The sequence below is a fragment of the Eulemur rufifrons genome, chromosome 2 (assembly GCF_041146395.1).
Source record: "Eulemur rufifrons isolate Redbay chromosome 2, OSU_ERuf_1, whole genome shotgun sequence".
Taxonomy (NCBI): domain Eukaryota; kingdom Metazoa; phylum Chordata; class Mammalia; order Primates; family Lemuridae; genus Eulemur; species Eulemur rufifrons.
The window spans coordinates 6,655,793-6,671,994 of record NC_090984.1 but is presented as its reverse complement, the minus strand read 5'-3'; the positions used below and the strand labels follow the sequence as shown (position 1 = coordinate 6,671,994).

Genomic DNA, 16,202 nt, shown 5'->3' with positions numbered 1-16,202 from the left:
ATGTTTGAGGAGCTGCCAACTCCCAGCTGGAGGAAGGGGCCTCACCCTTGCCCACCCTATCCTCCCTCTGACTTCGCATGGACTGATGAAGATTTTTCCTAGGCCCACAGGGAAATTTCAATTGTGGGTCCAGTTGTCCACAGGGGCTGTGACCCATGGGCATAACAAACTGAGTGCTTACTGTGAGCAAAGCCCATTCCAGGCGCTGAGATACAGCATTGCCTTTCCAGACTTCACATTCTTCCAGAGACCAGAAATCCTGTAGAGGGGGCCCCTCCCCAAAGCCTCCCACCCCTCTGGGTGGTTCTTACCGGGGCTCAGGAGGTGGGTGCAGATGGGAAATTAGAACATCATCTGCAAATCCAGCCCTTGCACCCCGCTCCCATAAAGAAACAGCCCTGAGGAGGGGGTTTGGATAGTGGCTGGAATGGGAAGCTGTGGGGGACAGCTGTCTCCCTCCCCAGCTCTCCTTCCCAGCTCTTTGAGTCGCCTGCTGGGAGGCCGGCCAGAGACCTGTCCGTGGTGCTGAACTGTGAGGTTTCAATGCTGCAGCCCTGCCCACCAGGTCTGTCTCTGCCTCCTGCCTGCTAACACAATGCCTCCGGGCCCAGAGAGGGCTACTGGTCTGCCTTAGGCTGCACAGCAGGGCTGAGGTCCAGGCCAGGCCTTGGGCCGGTGTCCCCAGCTATCAACCTGTAAAACTCGGCAACATCTGCCTATATCCCAGGCTGTCCTCAATTCTTCCCCTTGGAACCCTGCACTAGTGTGGGGCCTCCTGATGGCTGCTCCAGGTCTGGCCAGGTATTAGACGGTGGGACAGGACTCTGGGTTGCACCCTTAGGATCAGATGAGGCCAGAGAATTCTTACACACACAAGTACACACACACATCCCATAAGATTAAGAGCTCACTCTACATCCAGACAGCCCTGCCTCTACTCCTGGACAAGCTGCTTTAATCTCTCTGTGCCTCAGTTTCCCCACCTGTAAAATGGGGATGATCCTGCAAGTACCTTATAGGGCTACTGTGAGAACGAAATGACCTAAGACTTGTAAAGTCCTAGAAACGTTACATTTAAAAACAGCTCTTTATGCACAAAGCCTCGTGTACACACTAAAAATATACTGACAGAGTGAGGTGGTCCAACATGGTGACAGACACAGTTTCAGGTGCACCCCCTGCCCCCGCACACACCCTCCCACTGCCTTCCACTTGCACCCTCACACACCCACACCCTTGTCTTAAAATACCTCCTCCCCAGGGCTGCCAGAGGTGAGCATTTACACAGCTGTCTAGGGCCCGTCCCCTTATGAATAATGCAGGAACCTCATGCATATGCAAATGGAGGCCTTTGGGTTGCGGGGGGAGGGGCGGCCCAGATGGATGTGAGACTGTGTGTGTGTCTCTCTCTCTCTTTCCTCCTTCACTCCCACCTCCTGTCTGGGTGGGCACTGAGTGCGGGTGAGTTAGCCAGCAGACGGTTTTTGTGTGTTTGTGACTGGGTATGTGTCAGCGGTGCCGTGTCCAGGCAAGGGCATGCATGCAGTTGTGCCCCGTGGTGTGTGTGGCCTGAAGGAGCTCTTGCACTGGGTGGAGTGCAGGGGACCCAGTGTGATTTCCGGATGTGTGGGTCTGAGTGCCTCTCAGCAGGGGCTGTGGCACACGTGTGTGTCTCTAGCCCTTGACGGTGTGTTAGTGTGCATGGTGTGAATGTGGAACTCCTTGGAGGAGAAATGAAGTGGGCTCAGTAAATCATCCCAGGCTGCCCCTTGGGGACTTTGACCCCTGCCCAACCTGTCCTCATGAGCTCCCCAACTCTGCATACACAGACCACATCCTACACCCCCATGCCCAGGGACCACATCACCAATCACATGGAAAGGACCCTTGCCACACACGTACACACAGAGGACACACACACAGCCACACGCCCCAGACACAGACCCCGGGAGACACACACTCGCACAGATTCACAGTGACATTAACAAAGAGAGGCAGTATGAGCACTCACAAGACAGGCAGCACGTCTTCTGCACAAAGACACACGCCCACAGTCTCTGGGTGCCCCCACATAAACCCCTCGGTGAACTGATCACCATCAGACACAGCTCCTCACTTGGATTCACACTTACACAGCAGTGCCAGCCCCGGCACAAACCGGGATGGATAAATGTGGCCTCAGTGACGGATGGGCGCACATCATTTTGCCACATAGTGATGATGTGGCCCCCAGCACAAGTTTTCTGACAAAGACACAACCGCAGTCAAATCAGACTCACAGGGGACCCCAGACCCCCTGGACACACTCTCCCTCCCCTGTCTGCCTGGAGCAGACACACACACAAAGCCCTCTGCCTCTTTGAGGGGGGAACTTCCATTTGGTAAGTCCACAAGCCATTGAGACTGCTGGTTTCTGGGGTCGCAGTGTGCGTCCACTCCTCCCTCCCTGCCCTGCCCACATACCCCCCTGCTGGGGCCCAGCGCCAACCCTCTCCTCGGCGGTCCTGGCTGTTTCCCACCGATGCTGCTTGAGAGGAACAAAGCCCTGCACGCTCCTGCCCAGGCTGGGCCTGGGGTTCCAGTCCCCTACTTCCCAGCGCCTGTGTCCCCAAACCAAGCCAGGGCTTCCACGTGCACCTACGGGGACAGATGGAACTGAAACGGGTGAGGTGAGGGTCTGTGTCATGCTGTGAGGATGTGGACAGATGTCGAGGTGCGGGAGGGGGCAGCCCCCCTCTCTGGGCAGGTGTCCCTCATGGATCCTGGGGTCCATAACTGGGGGTCCCAGGGGGCCCCCACCCAGTATTCACCTGGGATACCCAGTGTGCTCCCTGGGAAAAGGCACAGCACCTCAACTCCAGGTCTGAGGGAACAAATGGGGACCACCTTGGGATAGGGCCCCCCAGAGCCTCATCCCTGAGTCAGAATGTGGTGACAGGACCTGGCCCAAAAAGACAGGGAGACAGCAGGGCGCTGTCTCCCCATGGCCATTCACTTTAAGCACAGACCCGCTTCCACTGGGCTCAGGCTGATCTGGGGGGCCCCTCCCCACTGCAGTCCAGCCCCCAATCCTCCATTCACCTGCAAATTGGGAATCCCCACTTAAAATCCTGGGGTGTCTCAGCTGGGAAACGGTCGTGCCCTGTTCTGGAATCCCCCACTCAGCATCTGGGTGTCCTCCTCTTCCCTCCAAACTCGGGGTGCTCCTCCGCTAGCCCTGGTTCCCATCACCCCCTCCCCAATCCTGAGACCGACCCCCAGCCCGGCCTCCTCCCCACCTTGGGGTTGTCTCCGCATTCCTTGGACAACCTTGCCCCCAAATGCGTGTCCCCCTGACATCCCCAAGCCCCCTCCCATTTTGTACTCCCTCCCCAGCCTGGGGCTCCCCTCCCCCATCAACCCCCTCCTCTTTCTGGGGGCTTCTCCCTGATCCCGGGCCCCCTCCCCAATCCCAGGCTCTGTCTCCAATCCCGAGGTTTTCTCCCCCAACGCGGTCCCCTCCCCACGACGGAGCCCCCACCTGGCTCCTAGTTCGGACGCATCCCGGGGCGACCGCCCGGCACAAAGGACGCTCGGGCTCAGCTCCCTCCGCGCCGGGTCCAGCCCTTGCGCTCCGCTCGCCCCAGCGCCGCCTCGGCACTTATAAAGGGGCCGCGGGGCTGCTCTGCGCATGCGCCCCTGCCAGCCAGAGGCCTCCGGCTGCTCCAGGAAGGAGGCTCCCCCTGCCTAAAATCCTCCTCCACTTTTCCGACACTTACCCCAACCCGGGGGAAGACTGTGCCTGACCTGTCTCCCATTCTCTTTACCCCAGGAACGGCGTTAAGTTTCCCCAGCGCGCCCCAAAGTGAGGCCTGCCCCATTTCACAGGTGGGGAAACTGAGCCCCAAGGAGGTAAAGTCGCTTCCCTAGGTCACGCAGGAGGGAAGGGCAGAGCTGGGATTCAAACCCCGGCCTGCCCGCTCTCCAGGGCTCACCCTCGAGGCAGTTTTGGCTGCAATGACTGTTTATAGAGAGGAAACAGGCTCAGAGAAGATGGGAAGATTCCCTGGTCACGGGGCTGGTGAGAAGCAGTAAGGTGGGAGCCCCCAGGTGTGTCACACTCCGGATACGTTTCCAGCAGCTCCAGCCAGATGACATCATTTATTCACTCACCTTTGTCCAATCAGCATTTATGGAACACAGGCTAAGACCTGGGACTGTTGTTGGCACAGGAACATTTTTGCTTTGGGGAGGAGCATAGGTGTGTCCTTGGGGGAGACCCCAATCTTTAAAAGCTCGTGTGTGTTTTATTGCGATAAAAAAATGGAAATGAGGAGAGGAAAAAAGCCTGGAGAGGTCGGCCCCTTCCCCTGCCTTCTCTCCTGTAGTCTTGGCTGAGACTGGCCGGAGGCTCCCTGGACCCCCGCCCCCAGGCTTGCATCTGTGTGTGTGTGTGTGTGTGTGTGTGTGTGTGTTTGAGAATCGCTGAGAGGGGGTCTCAGTCTGGTCGGGGGACAGACAGAGGACAAGATAGTTTCCGCAGGATTATCAAAGAGGGGGTGGGAATGTATGCGGGAAGAGGGATGACCCCAGAGGAGGAAGCGGCGGCCCTAGGGTCCAAGGCGACACAGAGGCCAGCTGTACTTATTGTCCAACTCCATGTCACAGAGAGGAGACAGAGGTCAGAGATCTTGGCTGATGAGAATGACTGTAGGTGACAGCTGTGTCACCAGCACCCAGAGAGCGTGTGATGACTGGTCGTCAAGGCTGGCACGGGGTCATGGCTGTAGTGGAGGAGGGGGCTGAGCGTGGCTGTGTGACGTGCGTGGGAACCGAGCAGTTCAGCCTCCACAAATCCGGTTCAAATCCCCTCCCGGCCCCTCCTAACAGTGTGACTCTGGGTGAGCCATCTGGTCTTTCTGTGCCTCGGTTTCCCATCTAAAATGGGGATAATTAACCGTCCCCATCTCACAGATTGCGGGGAGAATGAAATGGGAAGATAACACACAGGGGCTGCTGTTTATTTTACAGTTTTCTGGGGAAACTGAGGTTCATGGAGATGGGACCACCTGCCTGAGGCTGCACAGCATGCGTAGGGACCTAGTGGAAGTGCAGGTTTGTGGCCACAGAGCTGGCCCCCTCCCCCGATTACCCTCACCCTTCCACTCCCCCTCCTTCCTACCCCGCCCCCCCACCTTCCCGGTCTCCCCTAGCTGGTGCCAGGGCTGAGCTCAGAGGGGCTGGCCCGGGGCCCAGGGGTGGGCTGTTGCCGGGGGACTGAATGAGGCACCCTTGCCTGGGAATCTGCTGGGCTCAAAGAGCTATTTATAGGCCTGAGCTGGGATTGGGCAAGCCCCCCCCACCCCATCCCTGAGTGCCTTCTCTGTCCCCACCCCACCCCCTAAAACTGGGGCCCTAGGCCAGGGGCTAATGCCAGTGGGGGACGGGGCTGGTGGGCCAGAGTTGAGGCGGGGAAGCTGGACCTTCCAGGAGAGGTGGGTCTCAGGGGTGGACAGTGTCCCCCAAAGTGCCTCAGAACAAACCCAGAGTGACACATGGACAAATAACACACAATGTCACCAACCACCACTGACACACGGTCACAACGCGGCCACAGCCCAGCCACACCAATAGCACAGTCAGCTTACATACAACCTCACTTAGCCACACACAGTCTTACCGGCCACACAAAACCACGCCTGACCACATGCACAATCACACCTGGCCACACACAACCACACCTGGCCAGGCCACACACAAGTCATGCTCGCTGCATGGCCAAATGCACAGCCCTGAGCTTGGCTGCTCCTAGCGTCCCTCCACACTCAGACACACCCACTCTGTTCCCATTCACCCACCTTGCCCTTCCCGCCAGCCGCAGACAGCTCACCTTTGCCCCACGTTGTTCACACACCCAGGTTTCCAGGTGTGGGCATGCCCACAGAGAGTGAGCACACGACCACGTCCACTTGGCACCAACGTCACCAACCCTGACAGACACAAGCCTCCCAGCTGCTGACACAACCAGCCACACACACGCAGCCCTGGGTCTTCCCACGCACTTCAGTCCCTGTGCCCCCAGCCACCCACTGCCAGTCACACTGTCACCTCCAGCAGGAGCCCAGGCTTGCACCTCACCAGGACCAACACCCCCAGCTAGTGCTCAGCGAGCACCCTCCTATATTCTGCGCTGGGCCCTGCCGGACCCGGGTGTAGCCTGGCAGATAAATCAGACCCAGACCTGCCGGACTGGGGGTTCCAGGCTTGGGAGATCCTGTCACACCCTCCTTCCCATGAGGTCACCTCAGGCTTAGACCTTGGGAAACCATTACGCCCAGTCCCCAGGCTCAAAGCCATCTGAGAGCCTTTTCCTGTCCTGCTCCAAGATGACAGAAGCATGTTTTCTGCACAGGCGGGGCTGCCTCCCCAGAGACGGCCAGTGCAGAGAGAGTCCCCACTACTCAAACTTGCTTGTGACTTCAGCAAGTCCCTGACCCTCTCTGAGTCTCCAATTTCTCCCCTGAAAAACGCAGAACTCGGCGCAGGTTCGGGGAACTCTAGAGTCAGACTGGGATTTGCATCCTGGTCCCCCTAGGTGACCATGGCTAAATGACTTTGCTTTTCTGTGCCTCAGTTTCCCACCAGCAAACCAGAGGAGCTGCTTTTGGACCTTCGAGAGCTTTCCCTGCCCCATCTTTTGGGGTGGGGTTGGGAGTTCTTAGTCTCTCCTCGCTCAGGAGAATGAATGGACCACTCTGGCCGCCCTGCTGGGAGCCCGGAGCCACTAATTCCCTGGAGAAAAAGGAGGCCCTTTCATGCCCTGGCGCCAGTGGGGTGAGGAGGCGGGAAGACACTATGGAGCTGGCCACATCCCAGTGGACAATGTGGCCCCATGCCAAGGCCAGGAGTGCTGTGGAGAGCCCTGGGGCCATGCGTATCCTCACTGGGGGACCTTTGCCAACTTGCTGTGTCCTCAGCTACAAAGCAGGGGTGACAGGGACTAGCCATGGCAGGTGTAACGAGCCAATGGATTGAGAAGAAAATGTGGCTTCAAGTCAGACACACAGTGGGCTCTCCACAAATGCCAGCCACTATTGCTATGCTTCAACCCAAAGAGCCCACTGAATCCTCCAACAGCCCTGTAAGTAGAATTCTCCCCACTTCGCAGATGAGGAAACTGAGGCTCAGAGAGGTCAAGATGTTTGTCTGAGCTCACACAGCCAGTGAGTGGTCCAGCTAGGATTCGAACCAGATCTGGGCTCTCCAGGGTCCATGCTCTTCCCAACTTTCTCTGGGGGTGAGGGTGGGCATGGGGTGTTTCCTGTCACTTCGAGTCCCATCCCTGAGACCAGCACAAAGCTGGATGGCACTAGACTATGTCTGAATGCACAAAGTCCTGGCAGGCAGGGGCTCATGAGGCAGCCCTTCCGTGGGTGACCCAGTTTCCCTGCCAGCCCCCCTCCTGGAGGGGGTTTGGGCAGACGCTAGTAGGATGCCAGGAGGACCATTCCGCCAGCCCTTGAAGAAAGGGGCTGGATGCCAGATCATTCAGATGAAGCCAGGAACGGCAGCCTCCTGCCAGTGGCTGCTCTGTCTGGAACCCTCCATTCATGCAGATCAGATGGTGTCCCGCCCTTTCTCAAACACCTTCCCCCACCGCCATGCCCCAGCAGGATATGGCTGTACATATTTTATTCAAATTCATGGTCTTTCACCCAACTAGGCCTTTGCTTTTGCTGTTCTCCTTGCCTGGAACACCCTTCCCACAGCAGATTTTCTTACCCTGGTGAATTTTTGCCAATGCAAAAAGGTGCAGGTCTAAAATCTCCTCTCCCAGGACAATCTTGTCCAGGTAGAACTCCTGCTCCTCCAGCCGTATCTCTTCCTCTGGCTCAGCCCTCAACCCGTGGGGCGTGGGATGTGTGTCTGTCTCTGTCTTGCCCAGACTGGGGGCTCCTCACTCAGGGACAGGGCTGGGGCTGAGATCTCTCGCCGTCCTCAGCATCACCCAGCACAGGGCCGAGCACAAAGGTGTGATAGTAGAGGGTGGCAAGAGCTGTCTAGTGGATCACTGAACCCAGGCTGGTATCTGAGGCTTTGTGTTACCTGGCTTGGCAAGCTCCTGTTCATGCTTCAAAACCCACCTGCATACCCCTTCCTCCAAGAAGCCTTCCTTGATGTCCTAGGCAGCATTTTCTGGGAGAGACAGATTTGGAGCACGGGCCTTCTGCGTCCCAGCAAGGACAAAGGAGATTGATATTCCCAACATCACGGCCTTTTCCATGTCTCTTGCTTTGGCCTCTGGGAGGCAGTGAGGTTCAGGGGTTCCTAGGTTGCATTAGCAGTTAGGAAATGGATTCCGCAGACTTTCCTGAATAGGAAGCCATCGCTATAGGAAGTCTCAAGATTCCCAAACCAGTGCTCTACATCCCAGCACCAGGGGACCACGCCCCCCACGTAGCTTGCCGCCTTCTTCCAGCTCTCAGAGAAACTCAATCATTGATCCTGGGCCCTTTAAGAAGCGGGAATGAAGGGGCGGGGGAAAATCAAGCCCCGCCCCAGGAGCGGCTGCGGGGCGGGGCCTGAGTATATTGCGCATGCGCTGCGCCCACGCGGTTCCGGGTCCCGGGTTTTGGTTCCCAGAGCTGTTGGCTGAGAAACTGAGGCTGGGACAGGGAGCGACCGCCCCCAAACCCGCGGGAAACTTGTTTCCTGTGAAAAGCCTGGCCTCCGGTCATGGGCAGTTCCCCGGATCCCCACTCCCGATTTTCCTGGCTAAGGGGGCGGTGATCGAGACGATATTTAGGACGCGGGCGGCGGAGGGTGCTCGTTCAAGGCCAGAGTGACCCGGTAGGGACGTGCAGGCCAGGGACGTGGCCAAGGTTGCGTCCTCTGTGGCTCAGGTGGCGTCGGGATTCGAACCTAAGCTGAGCCCAGTCCTTGAGAGATCTGTGGAACCGCGATGACCCACTCTTTGGTTTGTCCACAGACAATGAGCAGGTAAGAGTCCGGGGGACGGGGGTCCGACAGCGGCAGGGCCCTAAGGTTGGGGTCCGCCCAGCTCAGTGGACAGAGCTGGGGAGGGCCCTCCGCGGCACTGAGAGCTGGGCTCAGCCCCTCCCTCGCCTGGATCCCGGTGCCTCTAGGGTGAGTTCAGTGCTGAATCGCAACACCCGGCAGTTTGGAAAGAAGCACCTGTTTGATCAGGACGAGGAGACGTGCTGGAACTCGGATCAGGTAAGGGGCCTCCCCGGCCTCTACATCCGTGGTGTGAATCAGATTTAAGAGTCCAGGGTGCCTTGAGAACTTCGGAGGGTGGGGGGGGGTGCCTAGCGGGCACAGTCCGGGTGGCCAGGAAAGGAACGTGTGCTGAATGTCCCCCTTTCCCCTCATGCACTGTGTGAATGAGAGAGAGGTGTAGCAGGCTCTGAGCCTGGACTGTGGGCCTCAGTTTCCCTGTCTGCTTCCAGGGCCCCTCTCAGTGGGTGATACTAGAGTTCCCCCAGCGCATCCGTGTCTCCCAGCTTCAGATCCAGTTCCAGGGGGGTTTCTCCAGCCACCGGGGCTGCCTAGAAGGTACTGGAAGGCCCTGGGAGGGAGGTGGGGCTCCAGGGAGCACCCTGCACACTCGCTGTCTGCCTCTTTCTCTGCTGCAGGTTCACAGGGGAGTGAAGCTCTGAGCAAGATTGTGGATTTCTACCCTGAGGACAACAACTCGCTTCAGATATCCTGTCCTGGCCTTCGTGGGTAGGGTAGCCTGGGCCTCTGGGCTCAGCCAGACCTGAGTGGGAGGCCTGGTGTGTGACTTTGAATAAGTGACCTCTAGGCCTCCATCACTTCATCTGCAAAATGAGGCTGACCACCACCTGTTTTGTGTGAGAGGCTCAGAGGGGCCCACAGCTTGCACAGGTCACCCAGCACATTGGCGACATCTAGCTGGGGCTAGAGACCGGGTCTGGGAAGGGTGGGGGTTGGTGGGTGGAAACCTGTTTCCCTTGACTGCCCGTGCTCACACTTTCCCCGTGCCAGCTGCTGAGGTGGACCGGCTGAAAGTGACGTTTGAGGATGCTACTGACTTTTTTGGCCGAGTGGTCATCTACCACCTGCGGGTGCTAGGGGAGAAGAAGGTTTGAGACCTCCTCCAGGAAGCCCTTGGGGAAACACAGCAAAGTCCTTCAAGTTCTGCTGCACAGAAAGTTTATTGGTTCCTGTTGGGAAGGGTCCCCTCCCACCGCCTGTCCAAGAGCTGCCTCTGAAGCCAGTTCTGGGTTCCCCCAGCTCTGAGTCGACCTTTTTGTTCCCTGAGTGACTGAGTTCCCAGCAGGTGGCCTTCACTCGGGGTCAGTGGGCACCAGGTTGCTCTGGAAGAGTTTGAGGATGTGGTTCTCGATCACCTGTTGCACTAGAGGTGGGGCAAGGGAAACGGGTGGCCGTGAGCTTGAGCTGGGGGCTGCAGAGGCATGGGCCACCCTGCACTCTTCTCCCCTTGGGGGACGAACAGGGCCTCGCAACCCTGGCACCTGGATGGAGGACCCACTTTATAGACCAAGGAATCCATCCATGCCTCTCCCACAGCAAAGCTGGGAGGACCAACTTCCCATCCCAGAAAGCTCAACTTCCTCTAAGTTTGTAAAAATGCATTTTTGTGTGACTTTTCAGAGTTAATAAAAATATTTCCTACCAAATAATGTTGGTGAACTGTGACTCTTACAAAAAGATGAGAGGAGTGGCGAGCAATGATTTCTGCCCCAAATTGAATAAAACTCCAAAGAAAGAAGGGGGTATTTCCTGAGCCCTTAATCCCTCCATGACCTCAGGGAGTCAGTTCTGTTAGGATCTCCCCATTTTATAGATGGGAAAACTGAGGTCCCACTATGAGGGGAGAAGCCAGGGGTCAAACCCACCTGCTCAAAGCCACCTCCTGCCATGGAGAGGGTTGGCCTCCGTGGCCCAGCTCACTGTCGCCCAGCTGTCTCCCTCTCAGGGTCCTCACCCCATGAGGCCTCTGTGGGCGCTGCTCCTGCCACCTGGATGCCCCGCTGGTCCCCAGAAGCCCTCCTTGACCTCCCTGAACATCCTAAGGCTGGGCCGGGGCCTCCTTTGGGCCTCTCATGGCCCTAGTCACTGACACACACTGGCCTCCCTACCCCAGCCCATGGGAAGCCCCAAAAGCCAGGACTGGGACATGCCCAGGCCAGGTACACAGTGGTGCTTAACGCTGGCTAACATGAACACTCTTGTTGCCAGCGTCTGTCAACTGAGGGCCATGTCCCGTGAGCCCCCTTGTGGTCCCCTGCTTATGGCACCCCACTGCTGCTCCATGGGGCTCAGGCTGACCTTTCCGGTATCCCAAGGCCACGGCGAGGTCCATCGGAGTGTAGCCTGAGTCGGCTTCAGTGGTGAGGTCGGCACCTCGGGCTGCAAAGCAGATTAGGCGGTGGAGTGGGGGGCAGGAGCCCAGAAGGGACTTGGGGACTTGGGAGACCCAGTGATCTCACCCCCCAACAATGCAGCCACGGGCTGGCCCTTTGCCCATGTGGCCTTGGACAAGAGCCCAACTCCTTCAAGGTTCTTTTTCCTCTTTTTCCCCTGTGGCTTCAGGGTCCCTGAGGCATGGAGGGTGGAGATGTGCAACCCCTTGTCCAGACCCCTATGCTGTCCCGCTATTTCCTGTCCCCAGATCCCTGCTCTGAGAGTAGCTGGTACTCACCACCCAGCTCAGGAACAAGTACAAGCAGAGCTCGCCCCCCTCTCTGCCTTCAGCTCTCCTGCAGGGCCAGCTGGGACTTTGGGGGCTCTGGGGCTCCCGGCGTTAGTCTCTACCCCCACTCACCCAGCAAGGCCTCAACGCACTTCACGTGGTTCCCACGCACTGCATACAGCAGGGGCGTCCCTCCATTCTGTCGGGGGTGGAGGCAAGGGAAACGCAGTGGTTTATCTTTCCCCAGTTCTCACAATGCACGTCACTCTGTGGCCTCCACTTTAATGTGGTTCCTCCTGCTCATCACCTGGCCAGTCTATCTTGTACTTTGAGTCTCAAGCTTAGACACCCTTTCATCCAGGAAGTCCTTCCTCACCCTCCCTGGTCACTTTTGGGTGCTTGGAGCTGCCTGTGCGCCTGCCATTACAGCACTATTCACTGCATCTTGGCTGCCTGTTTCCTTGTCTGCCTCCCCCAAACTGGGAGCTCTGTGAGGCTTGGGAATGGCTCTGACTTGAGTTCCCAGCACCCAGAGCAGGCCTGGAACCCTGCCAGCACTTGATTTTAGAGACAGGGTCTCACTGTGTTGCCCAGGCTGGAGAGCAGTGGTGTGATCACAGCTCACTGCAGCCTTGAACTCTTTGAGCTCAAATGATCCTCCTGTCTCAGCCTCCTGAGTAGCTGGGACTATAGGCGTGCACCACCACCGCCAACTATTTTTTTTTATTTTATGTAGAGATGGGTCTCACTATATTGCCCAGGCTGGTCTTGAACTCCTGGCCTTGAGATCCTCCCACCTCAGCCTCCCAAAGTGCTGGGATTATAGGTATAAGCCACCATAAATGTTTGAGGGCAGGAATGGAGGCAAGGAGGCCGTGAGGTGCCTGGGGTGGGTGGTGCCTCACCCAGTCATAGATGTTGATGTCCACGTCGCGCTCAAGCAATAGCCCCACGATGTCTGTGTAGCCGCCCGTGCTGGCCAGTGACAGGGCGCTCTCCCGCTCCTTGGCCAGGATGTGGGGGTCGGCACCCTGGTGGGGAGAGGGGGACAGCAACAAGAGGGGTAGGGGTATCCCCAGGAATTCTGGGGTCCCCACAGCAGCTTCATCTTACAGACAAGTAACCAGCAGATGCAGCTGAGACCCCAGCCCGCCTGCGAGACCCCAGGAAGCCCCCAGCTGGGCCGGGACGCACCCACTCAAGTAGGAAGCGGACGGTCTCGATCTCTCCAAAGGCAGAGGCCCAGATGAGTGGGGTGAAGCCTCGCTCGTCCGGTTTGTTGATGAGGTTGTCTCCTGGCAGGAGGGAGGTGGTACCACCAGGATGCACCCTGCCCTCTCTCCCCAGCTCCACCAGAGCAGGGATAGGGCGTGGTGGGAGGCTGGGGTCAGACGAGCAGGGAAGCACACGTGTAGGTGGTCACACGTGGTCATGCTCACACACAAACACTCACACCGTGAGCGGGCACAGGGCGCCCACACGCACACACCGGATAGGCACAGACGCGCCAGCACATGCATGTGGACACGCACCTTTCCTCAGATGCTCTTTCAGCTGGCTCAGCTCCCCCTGGGCCGCGAGCTGGTGGATGGACAGGGCTGCAGTCCGGAGAGAAGCAGAGTCCTCACCCGCCTCATCGCTTCTCCATGCCTCAGTTTACCCTCTGCCCACAATGGTTCCTCTGAGCCCATCCCATCCTGCTAGCTCTCTCGCCACTGGGGACCCACTCACAGTCTAGGGTAGCTGGCAGCGCCGACACCTCATTCCCCCGCTGTCGGTTGGTGAGGGTTGTAGAGTGCTTCAGGGAGCTGCCTGCTGGGAGAGAGGGGAAAGGCTTCAGTTCCCCCAGTATATGTCTCCGGGGCTTTGATCCTTGGGCGTCGGAGCTATAACAGACAGTGCCCGAGACCCCGCCATTCACTCGCCGTTCTCTCCCGGATACCCAGGGTGCATCTTTCCCTTCCACGTCTCGCAGTGTCCCAGCAAACGAGACAGAGGCTTTGCCCTCAAAGGAGCCCACGGGCAAGCGGCTGCTTCAGATACAGAAATGGAACAAAACCTCAAGCTGAAATAAGGGATCCAAAGAATTAAAAATGCAGGTAGAAGACGGCAAGTCAAAGAAAACAGCAGTAGGAAGAGGTACGGAAGGAACATTCCAGACAGAAGGAATGGCAGGAACAAAGGCCCTGGGATAGGACTGAATTAGCCATGTTCTAAGACTTCAGTCAAAAATAAATCCTCAGTTCCTCAGTAAGTCAAACATAAGACTGCCATGTGATCCAGCAATTTCACTCCTAGGTATAACATCTGTCCCCAAAGAATTGAAAACAGTTGTGCAGACAAAAACTTGTACAGGAATGTTCATAGAAGTATCACCCACAATAGCCAAAAAGGCAACATCTAGCAAAGGATAAATGTATAAACAAAACATGGTCCATCTATAATGCAGAATATTATGCAGCCTTAAAAAGGCATGGAGCACTGCCCCCTGCTACCATGGGGATGAGCCTTGAAACCATCACACTAAGTGAAAGAAGCCAGTCACAAAAGGCCACATAGTGTATGACTCCATTTATATGAAATGTCCAGAATAGATAAATCCATAGAGACAGAAAGCAGATTAGTTGCTAGGGACTGGAGGGAGAGGAGAAGGGGTGTGAAATTTCCTTTTGGGGTGATGAAAATATTCTAGATAGAGGTGGTGGTTACACAACACTGTGAATGTACTTACTGAAACTGAATTGTGCTGTAATTCTGGTTTAAATGGTAATGTTACGTTATGTGTACCATACCACGTTGTAAAAACATACAAGTTGTGAAAAACAACCCCTTGTTGGGTAGAGAGGGAAGACATGTCCTAGGTAGAGGATCACAAAGACAGAGGTGTCATGTGACATTCCACCAGCATGGAAGCCGAGAGGGCCACTCCCCGAGGAGGTATCCTACCCTGCAGTGAGGAGACACTGGCATCTGGTTCAGGATTCCCGGGCTCTGGGGTACAAGGGAAGAGACTGAGGACCACAGTCTCTGAGCCATCTGGGGCTTCATCCCCAGGGTCTTCGGGGTCCCCAAGTTCTGAGGCAGGGGGCTGCTCAGTCAGGATGAGGTCCTCTGCAGGTTGGGTGGGCTCCATGGGGGAAGCTGTTGGACGCACCAAAAGGGAAGAGGTGACAATAATTATCAACAGCTCTTATTAAGTAGACACTGACTGCATACCTGGCCTTGCACTATGAGGGTGGGTAAACTGAGGCTCCGGTTAATTGCCAGAGCCAGGAAATTAAAACCAGAGACTAACTGCTTTTTAGGTCTATTCTTCCCCACCAACAAGGCTAATGCAACAAGCCCCGCTCTTCGGTCAGCTGTCTGGGTTTGAATACCCCCACGCACAGGCTGTGAGAACTCAAGCGTGCGACAACCTCTGAGCCTCAGTTTCCTCCTCAGTAAAATGGGGAAATGAGGCCTAAAAGAAATCATGTCTGTAAATAGCTTAGCAGGGGGCCTGGTAAGGGCAGAGCTTAATAAACAGTCGCTGTACTTATTTGGGAGGGGGAATCCCCAAGATGAGTGAGGGCTCAACAAAGACGCAATTGGTCCCAGTCCCACCCGCGCCTCCCAAACCTATCCAGGGTCCACTCACCTCCCCAGGAGTCTCCTCTGTCCCCCCGCGCCGCAAGACCAGTTTCCCCAAAACTTGGGGCCCCAATTCACAAACTTTTATCTTCCAACGGATATAGTGGAGAGCAGGCTGGAGACTAGACCCTCAGCGTCCTAGCTTCCTCTGCCGGGACAGGGAGCAACTTGATACGCGACCGCTACCCCCGACCCCAGAGCTCTCCCACTGCGCCTGCGCACCCCCGCCCCCCAAAAGTGCGGAAGGGCCCGAGCATTAGGAGCTGCTTCTGGCCCTTTAAGACTGGGGGAGGGGCGTGGCCTTCGCTGGGGCCATAGCAGCGCAATTGTGCCGGCGCGTTCTTTGCCCATCAGCTCCGGAGGGAATAGGCGGGGCCTGAAAGGGCTCTGAGAATTGCACTGCTCCTGTGTCCCTTCACCTCCCCCCGGCTCCGCCCATAGGTGTTTCCAGCGGGAGCCAATGGGTTCCAGCCCCGGACGGATGGGCGGGGCTTTCCAAAAGTGGAGGGCGGGAGGAAGTGGGCGGGGCCTCCGTAGTTTAAAGGGGCGAAGTGCCGTTGCCACTGAGTTCCATAACAATGTCCTTTCTGCGGTCTCGGAGGTTTATAAACGTGTGGAGGGATTTGGTGGTGGCAAGGGGGCTAAAGGAGGACGTTTATACGGACCGAAGTGGGCAGTGTGTAGAATGTTCCCCTAACTCGTCTGCCCCGGGAAAAGGCGGTTCGGAAAGCCAGGGAGTCCTTGGGTGTCCGCCTGGGTGTCCCCCCCTGGAGCCTCAGGGGGCTCTCCGCCCCGTCCTCACCCGCCCCCGGGTGTGCCTCTTTCCTCTCCCTCTCGCACTTACAGCCCCTCTCTTGTCCCGGGAGACGGAGGAGCGGGGTGGGCAGGCCAA

The 16,202-nt window shown here is 57.2% G+C and overlaps 2 protein-coding genes across 4 annotated transcripts; one reads left to right on the top strand and one right to left on the bottom strand.

Moving 5' to 3' along the window:
- The first annotated feature begins 8,604 nt into the window (after nucleotides 1-8,604).
- On the top strand, nucleotides 8,605-10,125 carry NR2C2AP (nuclear receptor 2C2 associated protein). Its single transcript, XM_069477213.1, has 5 exons — nucleotides 8,605-8,979; nucleotides 9,126-9,216; nucleotides 9,450-9,555; nucleotides 9,636-9,703; nucleotides 9,993-10,125. Exons 1-5 carry the CDS (start codon nucleotides 8,942-8,944, stop codon nucleotides 10,110-10,112), a joined length of 423 nt encoding a protein of 140 aa, XP_069333314.1. The 5' UTR covers nucleotides 8,605-8,941; the 3' UTR covers nucleotides 10,113-10,125.
- RFXANK (regulatory factor X associated ankyrin containing protein) lies at nucleotides 10,125-16,195 on the bottom strand. 3 transcript variants are annotated; one of them, XM_069477210.1, is made up of 10 exons: nucleotides 16,155-16,195; nucleotides 15,318-15,458; nucleotides 14,627-14,821; nucleotides 13,412-13,495; nucleotides 13,213-13,278; nucleotides 12,875-12,975; nucleotides 12,586-12,711; nucleotides 11,813-11,879; nucleotides 11,317-11,397; nucleotides 10,311-10,381 (listed from the first exon to the last, which is right to left on the bottom strand). In XM_069477210.1, the coding sequence occupies exons 3-10, from the start codon at nucleotides 14,811-14,813 to the stop codon at nucleotides 10,311-10,313; spliced, it is 783 nt and encodes a 260-aa protein (XP_069333311.1). In that variant the 5' UTR covers nucleotides 14,814-14,821; nucleotides 15,318-15,458; nucleotides 16,155-16,195. The 3 variants fall into 3 exon arrangements, with proteins under 3 accessions (XP_069333312.1, XP_069333311.1, XP_069333310.1); XM_069477211.1 differs by lacking the exon at nucleotides 16,155-16,195 and having other exon boundaries at nucleotides 10,125-10,381; nucleotides 13,412-13,492; nucleotides 15,318-15,497; XM_069477209.1 differs by lacking the exon at nucleotides 16,155-16,195 and having other exon boundaries at nucleotides 15,318-15,497.
- Between the last annotated feature and the right edge of the window lie 7 nt (nucleotides 16,196-16,202).

Bases quoted from the DNA above. Each gene is read 5' to 3' on its own strand.
- RFXANK (XM_069477210.1), bottom strand. From the start codon at position 14,813: ATGGAGCCCACCCAACCTGCAGAGGACCTCATCCTGACTGAGCAGCCC. The intron at 11,880-12,585 runs GTGAGGCACCAC...CACCCCCGACAG, and splicing joins ACATCAACATCTATGACTGG to AATGGAGGGACGCCCCTGCT. The intron at 10,382-11,316 runs GTCAGCCTGAGC...CCCCACCTCTAG, and splicing joins GGCCTTGGGATACCGGAAAG to TGCAACAGGTGATCGAGAAC.
- NR2C2AP (XM_069477213.1), top strand. From the start codon at position 8,942: ATGACCCACTCTTTGGTTTGTCCACAGACAATGAGCAG. The intron at 9,556-9,635 runs GTACTGGAAGGC...TCTCTGCTGCAG, and splicing joins CCACCGGGGCTGCCTAGAAG to GTTCACAGGGGAGTGAAGCT. The intron at 9,704-9,992 runs ATATCCTGTCCT...GCCCGTGCTCAC, and splicing joins AGGACAACAACTCGCTTCAG to ACTTTCCCCGTGCCAGCTGC.